The 11,374-nt window shown below is 36.1% G+C and overlaps 1 protein-coding gene across 1 annotated transcript in view; it reads right to left on the bottom strand.

The window, feature by feature from the left end:
- Positions 1-2,355: 2,355 nt before the first annotated feature.
- The window catches only part of LAMA2 (laminin subunit alpha 2), a 521,547-nt gene continuing 512,528 nt past the window's right edge, over positions 2,356-11,374 (bottom strand). The window contains exons 60-64 of the mRNA XM_090279831.1: positions 10,487-10,642; positions 8,822-8,975; positions 6,255-6,385; positions 3,820-4,042; positions 2,356-2,585 (exon numbers count right to left, since the gene is read on the bottom strand). Of these exons, the coding sequence (XP_090135957.1) occupies positions 2,428-2,585; positions 3,820-4,042; positions 6,255-6,385; positions 8,822-8,975; positions 10,487-10,642 (822 nt within the window). The 3' untranslated portion in view covers positions 2,356-2,427. The remainder of the gene's footprint in view (positions 2,586-3,819; positions 4,043-6,254; positions 6,386-8,821; positions 8,976-10,486; positions 10,643-11,374) is intronic.

Here is an 11,374-nt window from a genome sequence, read left to right as displayed (position 1 = left end):
CAAAGCACCTTAAAGAAGAAGGCTGACAACCTGGTAGGAGTGGGTGTTTGGAAAGTAAGTGAAAAGCATTTAGCTTTCTTCATAATTGCTGTGGGCAGCAGGAGATGAGGAAATTATTGAGGGGATAAAGTCGGGTGAAGGAAATATTTTATCTTGTTTTGGAATAAAAAAATTAATCTAATTTTTGAGATGGGAAATTAACTTAAACTATAATAGAAACTTTTCTCTTTTATTAAATTTCCACTTTGGAATATGGATAGCTACAGGACAAATTTAGCTGACACACCTGCTTCAGTGAATTCCGCTTGGGTTGATCAACTTTCTTGGGTCTACTTGGAAACTAATTAATGGTAGACTTTGAGCACACTGTCAAATCTCCATGGGTCCCTTCTAGTTTCTCCCCATTAATATATGGAGGCACTAAAAAGCCCAGGAATCCTCAACATTTGTTGCACATTAGAATCAACCACAGTTGTTTAGAAAATGCCAAATGTAAGGCACTACCCAGAGATTATACCTTAAGGCCTGGAGTGACATCCAGATGCAAGATTTTATTCTATTTTCTTTTTTTAAGAGCCCAAGGCAATTCTAACATCTAGCTAGAGTTGAGAATCACTGTGTTTATTGATCTAAAGAGCCCTTCCAACTCTACCATTCTAATGCGCTTATCTACAAATTGACTTCAGCTGGGTTTAACTCTAATGGCATGCCAATTAAGTACCCTGGCTTTCAAATTATCTTCCCGTTCAGCATTCAGGAAAGAAAGAAATTAGCTTTTAATTTAGGAACCTAGCTTCTCTATTCCTGTTTATCCACTTATTATCCAGAATAAGACCAAAAGTCATGCCAGTGTTCAGTGCAAAAGTAATGCCTTCCCTTTCAAAACACATTCATTTTCAAAGAGTTTATTACTTAAAAGTTGTCCAGAAGGCACTAACTAGATTTAATAATGAGTGTATGTGTATGTGTGTATATGGGAATGGTCAAGACAAAGTTAACAGGATTCTCGAATGAATACAACTCTTCGTTGGCATAGCTGAGAATTTTTCCCATTGGAACAGTGGTTCTTCTCTGGGATGGCATTTTAGAATTGCCTAGGAAGCCTTTTAAAAAACCTTCATGCCCAGGCTATGTCCTAGACCAAATCCAAATCACTGAACTGGGCAGCAGTTTATTTTCCCTTTTAAGCTTCCCAGGTAATTCCAAAATGGAGCCATGATTGAGAACTGCTTGGTCTAGAATGAAGTTGTGTGGACAAATTATATCAAGCAACTGGCCATGATAAAATGCTAACAGTGTTAGCCATTTCCTTGATTAGAAACAGCACCTTCCTTCCCTCTGAGGGTTATACTTCTTTGGTTAAAATTACCATTGTGAGGGGAGTTGTTCTTTTAAATGTTCTACATTACTTGACTACAACTATTTCTACTGGAGACGGCAAGTGAAATGTTTTCTTCTTAATATAATGAAATATGTTTGAGGACATTCTTCTCACAGACCCCTTTGAAGATAATTGAAATACTGGGTAAAATGACCACAAAACACAAATTTTTGTAGGGAATGAAATTTTTAGGTCATATTGCAACTAAAAAGATCCAATGATATATTCCTTTTAAGTTACTGGTTTATTGACTTTTGGTAAATAAACAATTAATTTTAGTATTATTCCTCTCTACTTAGTATAGATTGTTATAGTTACTGAAAACTTGGAGCCCAAAGCCTCAATGCTGTTACATAAAATATATGCTTAATTGTCATTCTGGTGCTTGGTTCTGGTATCACCCAAAGCTTATAAATCATTCTCAAACAAGAAAATCAAGTAATTAAGCTCTCTGGCCTGAACGTGATCTATATTTTTCTCCCTTCAGCATAGAAAGATATTCACTCATATAGCTAAACTTTATTTTAATGAACCTGGGTTAGAGAAATGATTTGCTAATATCTCACAAACATAGGGAGTATGGGAACTGATTTCCTCCCAAACATGCTAAATCCACTGTTGTTTCAGTGGTCTGGACAGAAAGCTGAAGCTGACATACATGGAAAAGGATGATAAAAGTATTAATAGGAGTTAGTAAAAACAAACAAACAAACAAAAAACATTGCCTTCACAAATTACATCTGAACTATTTTTGAGATGACTCTAGGGCATGTTGCAAATTCAACAATTTATGGTCATTTGCCTTTTATCCTTCAAATAACACAAACAAGGAATCATTTAGAATGAAATAATTGTTTAATATTCATGAACTTGAGAAAGACTGGAATTAAAATTCAGTCTCGGATCTGAATTAGCACCATCTGAATACAGAAATAATTCAATATACATGCACAAATTAGTTTTAATAACATACACAGGCAAAATATATTTGTTTTAGTTGATACACTTGTTTTGAAGAACCCTTCTTGGGGTTAAACTCATTTTTATTATGTAGCTGGGCATGATACAGGTTGAACGCCCCTGAGTTCCAGGGCCTTAGCAAAGTTAACTTCCAGTGGCTTGCCGGTGCCTTTGGTGAGCCTCAGAGATCGGATGCAGCCTCTGAACCGAATGTTGGTTGTCAGGCCAAACTGGTTAAGACCACCTGAAAAACAAAGCAAGGCGGGTTCAGTTTTGAAATGAAGCTATTATATATAAGAGCATGTTTTTGTAGTAATATATGGTAAAATTTGAAGACATACCTTTTAAGACATCAAACAAACAAATAAGTTGGTCGGGATTTACAATTTAAAAATTTGTAACACTTTTGCAGTTATGACTTATGATTACTGACTTTGGTTTAATAAAACAGAACAATTGATCAAATATTGAATTAAGACATGGGCTTTCAGTGGACTTTATTCCTTTCTTACATTATAGAAATACATTCCAAAAGTTAAATTGGTTGAAAACTCATGCAAAATCTCTCATTAAGGAGATACCCCTTCTCTCAGCAGGCCTACAAGGTGCTAACTAGGATATCATGTCACAGACTGTGAATGAAGAAATATGTATCTCCTTTATACCATCTTGGGGTTTACCCTGATTGAAGCAGAAGGAGATCTTGTTAAAACAGAATCAGCTTTGGAAAGAGGAGCCCTGAATTGGTCCTCATTACTCCTGTATCTTTTCCTCAGTCAACCACTGCTGAATATACATTTTGCTTGTTTTGTTAAGAAGAAGAGGTGTACCATAAATGGGGACTAAAGTTTCTCTTGCCAAAATGCTGAAAGACCATTCCAAGAGTCTGTATTATTACAGTACTTATTAAGAGGCACTTGGCTTATTTCTCAAGTTGGGTCCTCTTGTTTATAGGCACTGTAGGTAACTCTGGGGTTCCCATGCTATTTTTAATGTGCTGAAGAGGGATTTCAAATGCAGATTTATTACTCAGGTTTCCTTGTAATATAAATACAAATTCTAAAATAACTTACGGGGGAAATTAGCTACATTTAACCCAATGATTTCTAGAACTTGAGGAAATAAGTTCCATAACATTTTATGATTCCTTGGGTATATTCATATTTAAAAAATCAGAAAGAACACCAAGTCTGGCCCCAATCACTGTTAAATGCCTCATATGTTTTATAAGCCAAGTTCATTTTCACTCTCGTCCATTGTCCCATGAACAAAACTTTGGGGGTATCATGAAAAGTAATATGTTCATTTTATGCACTGGGAATTTCAGGTAAGATGTTATTTATGGGAGCAGATTCTAAAGCTAGGAAGCAGATATTCTTAAGCACACATTCTTGGACACATTTATAGAAATATAAATGTTTTAAAAATCATGAACATAACACGGCAAAGAAATTATTGCCAGGCTAGACAACACTCACCTGGGAAACCTCCAACAAACACAGGGTCATTGGTATCAGCTGATGTAGATGCTGGGTTTGGGCTCTGGGCTTCCACCTGGTTCCCATCTACTGTCAGCTCAATGCGGTGTTTGATCTTGTTGGCCGTAACTTTATGCCATTGTCCATCACACAGATGCCCTGGGATCCTGGCATCATAGACAGCAGTGAATCGGCCAGCGCCATTGTCCACGTGAAACATAATCTAGAAAGCAGGAAACGGAACAGTCACAGACAGTTTCATTAGAAGTGTATAATGATGGTTCACGTGATAAAAATGGTCAGGTCTATAGGGAAGACATCAGCTGGAATAGTTTGAAATGAACATAACTGGGGCAAAAAAAAAAAAAAAAAACAAAAAAACAACAACAAAAAAACCCCAAACTTGATGTAAACTGAAACACAAATTTAATGACCTGGAGTCACAAATTATGTACTTTGCTTCTGGGCATTGTTGGGAGCAGTAGGTAAGATGTGTGAAGCTAGTAATAATTCTGCTTTCAGAAAATGTGAAATATAATTTGAGACTAACTGACAAAAAAAAAAAAAAAGGACCTAGTATACACAGGGAAAATTCTACCATGGGTCTTTTAGGGTGTGATAGTTCTTGGTGAACCTTATAAAATTTTCTTATAAGATGTTTAGAGTGATTTGTTAATTTGACTTACAAATTCATTTTAAAGTGTTATTGGGTTTTTTCAATTTAAGCTTTGGTGTTTCAATCATATGTATTTTTTTTCCTTTACAAATTCCATTTTATACCCAGGATTGCAAGTAACATACATTACTATTGTTTGGGGGTGGGGGGATGGGCAGGCTTTATGTCACAGGTGCCAAAAACTTTGAGCCAGAAGGCTGGTTAAATTCTCAACAATGAAGAACTTAGCTTGGTAGTTCTTGTCTAAATGAGAAAAATCTGTTTTCAGTAACATGGAACAGTCCCTGAAATTTGAGATGACAGAATTCTTTTGAAGCTGATGAAGAAAAGAAACATAAGGAAATACTAAAAAGAATCAATCGGGCAACACATTTGACAAAGTAAAAGCAACAGGAGTTTTAAAAAGATTAAAAGTACAAGTAAATAGGTGAAAGGTTTGTAAACTATACAGTGATAGAAATAGGAGTTAAGATTTTACCATATAAGGTGGAGTTTGTAATAACAGGATTTTGCATATAAAAGGAGCATGGTGAGAAATCCACATGCATTGTAATGGAACCTGATACACTCACTGACAAGTTGGTGGTAACTGAGATTATAAGCAGGTGATGAAATGAAGCCTATTCCAACAAGATATAGGGAAAGTATGTTTTGAAAATCTGGCAAAACTATTAAATGTTGCTTATTTGTTCTCCTTTCGGCCTCTGTGCTCTTGGATCTTTTTGCTTTATTGCCTTTGACGATGGTTTGAAGGCAGAGGGGGGAGGGAGGAAGCAAAGGAAAGCATATTTTAAGTCATGATGCAGTGTTTCTTCTTGGGAGGCAACAATACCCTCTGAGTGGAACTATGAACAGAGCTGAAGTATGATTTTTATTTAATAGCCAGAAAGAAAACTTGTAAAATTTCTTGCATTGTCTTCTTCTTTTTACTTACAGTACAGAGTATATACAAACAGATCTGTCCCATTGCAGGTGGCTGTTCATAGACAGTAAGGAGGCGTTTACATTAGATTATCCTTTGTAAGCAAATTTACAAAATATTTTAGATTATACTAATATAAATTTATTACTAATTTTCTCTTGTTTTTGAGATATCTGTATGCTTTTAAATAAAAGTTAGGGAACCAATGTCAGCTAGCCACCTATTATTATAAGAAAAAAAGACTGATTTTAGACAACCCAAGAACCCTCCTTTTCTCCCCCAGTAAAATCAAATTTCATAGACTATGTATTCACAAATAGGAGAATAACTTGGTAACACAGTAAGAACTTGAGATCTAAAACTATTCAGTCCATTATTAGTCAACATATTTGGCTTATTGTAGTATTAACACATTTAAAGTTTACATTGGTCTACAAAATAAGGGTATTGAAATCACATATACAGTATTTCCTCACTTATTGCTGTTATTACATTCCATACACCCCTGCGAAGTAGGAACCTTACATTTATTCTACACTCTTAAACCTACATAACTTTAACGATGTACGTATACAGCACTGTAAAATCCCATGATAATAGTGAAAAATCCACGATAAATAATTAAATATAATATTTTTAAAAATGCTGCGATACAGCGAGGCCGTGATGAGTGAACCACGATACAGTGAGAGACTACTGTAATTGGAATAATCCAGAAGAATGAAAAGAAAAAATCTAGCTTTCTCCAAACAAAGACTCAAGCTTTGAAATAAAGTTTCTGCATCTGAACAAAAATATCATGAAGAAATCAGAAATATTTCGACAGCTGATGCTTACCTTTTCATCAATCATTTCAATACCCATTCCATCCATTTTTTGGCTGCTGATTCCCAGGAGAATGCCGGTGGTTCTAGTTGTGCGAAATTCAAATTCTACAAGAAGATCCAATCCCACTTTGAACCCACCAACTGTCAAATAAAGATTTAACAGAATATTGTAGATTAGAGTTTAGGGATCGTTAATTCAAATCTGCATAATGGTACAGTTTTACTAGATTTCAATTTAGACGTTAGCCAATTAAATAACTGTAAGTTCCAGACTCTTCTGTGTCTTACACTTCCACTATTATCATATATTATGTAACACACTTGATAATTATTATTTTCTTGGCTATCTTCTCTCCTGGAATATAAATCTGTGAGGGCGATGATTTTGTCCATATCACTCACCATTTTATCCCTGTGTCTCCCAAAGTATGTGGCACCTAGTGGGGGTTTAATATATATTTGTTGAAGGAGTGAATAAAGAACGCACACTGAGACTGACTCAAAGAATCGCACGTCCAGGTATGATTATGCCAGAAGTCCTGCTGTAGGGTTAAGTCAAGCATTTAAGAGGTTAGTCAGCAAAATTTTACTGGGCCACTTCCAAATGGTGCTCAGTAATAAGAAAAGGAATTGCAAGTACGATTTTGAAGGAGAAGATTCTGGGACAAAAACAGACTTTTCAAGTCTTTCCTCTATAATTTTTCATATTTGATTCATTGGTTTATTTACTCTTTTAGCATGTATTTAAAACATGCCTCTTAGAAACAAAGTGACTCATTAAGACAGGACTAGATCCTACCAACTGCATGGAGTATTAGGGAAACACTCATGGGAAGTTTCTCTATGTCTTCTATTTATTCACTTATTTGTAAAACAAACAAACAAAAAGCTATATGTAAACACAACCGAAGGGTGGTACCTGTTACATCCAAGATTCTACTGAGAACCTTGGTGGGTTTGGATGGGCAAAGGTAGGGTTAGAGTTGATTTTAAGAGCAAAGGGTAGGAAAAGCTGAGTTGTTCTGCAAGACAAAATAGGAGGATTGTGTTTCTGTTCCTGAAAGGGAGCATTAAGGAAAAGAGAGGAACAGCATCAGACAGTTCAGCGGAGGACAGCAGGAGTAAGGAGGCTGTTAAAACCCCAGTGACTGAGTGGCTGGAAAGCTTTTAGAAACAAAGATGTCAAGGGGTTAAATTGAAGTTGGACATTTTCCAGTGACATACCCTCCTCTGACCATGCAGGTCTTACATAGATAATATTACACTGTGTGTGGCAGGGAGGGCAGGATTTGTTGGAAACAGAGGCAGGTCTAATTTTCTGGCCCAGTTTGATTTCCAACCAGGATGGCATGTCAATCTAACTGCCGAAACTGAGGCTGAAGTTTGCCATCAGATCCGACCAAGAGAGTGCTAGCCATCTGGGCATTTGCAGAAATTTTGCAGAAGGCTTTGGATTTTCACAGCACATGGAATTTGGGGTTCATCTTAACACCTCAATATTTCAATGTTTAACATATCCTGTGTTTTTCTGTTTTCTGCTTCTGCATAGGTGAAGTTTCTACCTGTGCTATGTGTTGGAAGGTCCCGCTCTTTTATATCTGAAAACTTTGGCATGTGAGTGTTCAACTCATCTTTTAAATTCTCACACAAATATTAGTTTCTCCATAAAATCTTTCCTAATTTCCCAACCAAAATTAATTGTTCTTTTAAATATTCACAGAACCTTCTTGCATGTTTTTTATAGTTTTTATACATTTCATTTGCTTTTTTTGTGATTTATAAGCATGTGGAATCTTATCTATTGATAGTATATTCTTGATGACAGAAACAACATCTTATTTACTTCTGTGGACCATGATGACTCCTACATAGTATGTGTTCAGTAATTTTTTTTTCTAATGAACAAATGCATGTGTCTGTGGTAACCACGGGACTGAATATTCTACCTTAATATATGTTGTCATATTTTTTCTTATTCTAGAGCATTTATTTCATATTTTTCTTTTTAAATTGTGGCTTCACTCTCAGTGATTCAGATCTGCACTGGAAATGTTCATTGGAAAGGGGGGGATACTTAAAGAAAGTCATGGGAAGGGCTCAGTCATCATCACCATCAACAGAAAATGGACACCAGTGTGAGTTCACTGTGTGTGTGTGTGTGTGTGTGTGTGGCAGGGGGACCAAGAAATAGAGCTGTGCAAGGAACTGAAGAAATAAAAATATGTTATCTCAGCTCCATGAAGGTGGACAGGGAAAACTTAAAAGTAGATAAGTTATATGGTATAAACATATGAACCTTCTTGCAGAATTACATCTATTTTGCTGTTATTGATCTCCAGGGGAAAAGATGAAATAAACTTTCTAAATGGCCTTTTATTTCTTCTATTAGTTTTTATCAGAATCAGATACATTAATCCTTAAGAGGCATTTTTTTTATTACTTCTGCATGTTTTTATTTCTGGCTTAAATAAAGGATTCTAGTTTAGGACCCCAGGGACTTTTATGCTTCTACACAAGTAGGAAGTTAATATTTGTACCTCATTAATATTCAACAGGAAGCAAACGAAAGCAACTCACCTGCATTGGCAAAACCTGTTCCATCAAAATATGTTCCTTTCTGAGCATTTGCAAAACAAGTTCCAACTTGGAAGCTGGACGTCGGCTGTTCAAGATCAGCAGGGGCCTCAGCCATCTGAAGATTCCTGATGCAGCCATCAATGCTGTAGGTCACCTATTATTCAGGTCAGAATAAAGAAAATCTGGTTTTTGCCTCTATGTGGAATGCAATCATTTGTGGGGAGCTCTAAGCGTATAATTATCAGCCATTTATCTTAAAGCAAACTTCCTGGATCTGCACTATCACCCCAGCCTTCACAGCATGAGCACAGAAAATCCTGTGATGCACTTCTCAACTGGGATGTATCTAGCCTGGACGTGATCGTTCCGATATTCCAAATACTGCACAGACCTACCATCCCATATGTGTATCATAACTTTTAATTAGCCTATATGTCTTTAATATTTATTAACCTTACTCAATACACATTTTGTCATAATCTATGTTCAAATTCTGTTTGAAAAGATAATTAGGTTTTGTTCAGTGTTTCTTCCTTATGAAAAGCTAATGAAAGCACTGAACCTTTTCCTAAGAAAGTGCACATACATACACATAAAACCTGAAAATATGAAACAAAACATCCAAAGTTTAGGGACTATAAAAGTAAATCAATCATACTCTGCCCCATTATATTTCATCTGGTTTTAGAGATGCAATTTAATTACTTTTGCATCCCTAAAACCAGATGAAATATAAAATAAAAATCTCACTTCAGAGGCTCTCATTTTGATAGGGTTAGGTGGCATATCCAACTCTATGAAAGGAAGGCAATAATGATCATCCGTAAGAGGAGCCAAGTACTGAAAATTATAACTACGATGATGAATAATGGTCTTTGATGAAGAACATCTCTACATCATCCTGTGCTCTGATTTGAGTATGGAAATGTATCACATTTATATGCAGTGGGTTCTCTAAAAACATGAATCCCCTGGGCTACTTAAAATAATGCTTTCCAAAACAAGCCAGGACACATATTCGGACAAAAAATTATTTGTAAACATTAATTTACAAAATTGCTAAGACTTCAAATTCTGAACCCAGTATTGAATAACTATAATCTCAATACCGCACCTGCCAATATTTGCTAAATCTCTAGTTCTGAAACAACGCTCTCAATGCTACATCATCTTTCTTGTTGTCCCATGCCTTCTCCATGGTTGGTACTCTGCCAAGCATGTTAAATATATAACCTCATTTAATCTTGACAGCAACCCTGTTTGTTAGGTATTATTATTATTCTATTTTACAAAAGAGGGAACTTTGTCAAAGAAAGATTATGTAAGTTGCTTAAGATCACACAGTAGTCAATAGTTAAGCAGATACAGATATTCCAACCAAGGGAGTCTGGCTGCAGGATCAACACTCTGTTCTGTGCTACTGCTTCTCCTAGTCAAATTTGTATAGAAGACCTTCTGTCACTTCTCAGAAAAGGTGATTTCCTACCTAATCATAAGTGGTTATTGGCCAATGTGACCTGATAATTAAAAATACATACATGACTCAGCCAGATTATTTAGGCCACACACACACACACACACACACACACACACACACAAATAAAAATAAAAAAAAGAAAAAAAACCAAACAAACAAACGAAACCAAAACCCAACTAGACACTTACTGGACCGATTCTTCGGGTAGTGTAGTTGATGGGTAGACCACCAACATACAACATTCCCACAACATCCAGGATGTCAGCTTTCTTGGGACTGACGGTTCTGTTGGAAGCACCATCTACATAAAGAATTCCTTCTTGTTTAGTTCGCATAATCTTAATCTATAAAAAGAAGAGGAGCCATTAATGCCAATCATGAACAGATTTAAATATGCTGAAGATAACATGTAAGAACTTTATGGATATTCCCGAGGAAAAGCAAAATAACTTACTGAGTGCCTAGTATGTGCTAAGCCCATAATATAAGTGAAATTAAAGCTATTTTACAGAAAATCTCAAACTCTATTTTTTTGTTTTGTTTTGTTTTTCCATTACTGCCATTTCTGAAAGAGTATAAAATCTTCCTGGGTAAGTTTTAGATCGAAGACTCTTCTACAGGTTGCCAAGTAAGCATGTTGTAAGGAACCGGGCAGATTGAGAGCCCTGTCATGATTATGTGAGCTGCAAAATTCATGCCTGTTTTTAAAAGTGCATTAGTTTGATTGAGCAAATCCTGGTCTCCACAGCACAATTTCAGGTATGGTGCATCCCTCTGCCTAACAGTCCTTCTCCTACAGAATTGACAGAAGGGCAGCGCATCCAGGCTGCACTGCTCTTTCTGTAGCCGCTGATTAGGACAAAGTCGGGAGGAAGATGGAAAGCTGACTGATGCTGAAACTGCAGTGGTGGAGAAATTATCTTCTGGGATAGACTGAAAAAAGGGTGTGAAACTGGCTTCAGCATAAAAACCTTGAGTCTGAATTTAGAAAAAGGAGCGTGGAACCCTGTAAAATGCTGGACTACAATGATGGCTTTAAAATGCATCTACAATGGGATGAGAAGACTTTAAGACCT

The sequence above is a fragment of the Furipterus horrens genome, unplaced genomic scaffold (assembly GCF_987537825.1).
Source record: "Furipterus horrens unplaced genomic scaffold, mFurHor1.1.pri manual_scaffold_6, whole genome shotgun sequence".
Taxonomy (NCBI): Eukaryota; Metazoa; Chordata; class Mammalia; order Chiroptera; family Furipteridae; genus Furipterus; species Furipterus horrens.
Note: the sequence above shows the minus strand (reverse complement) of the source record. Positions and strands in the feature narration are given on the sequence as shown.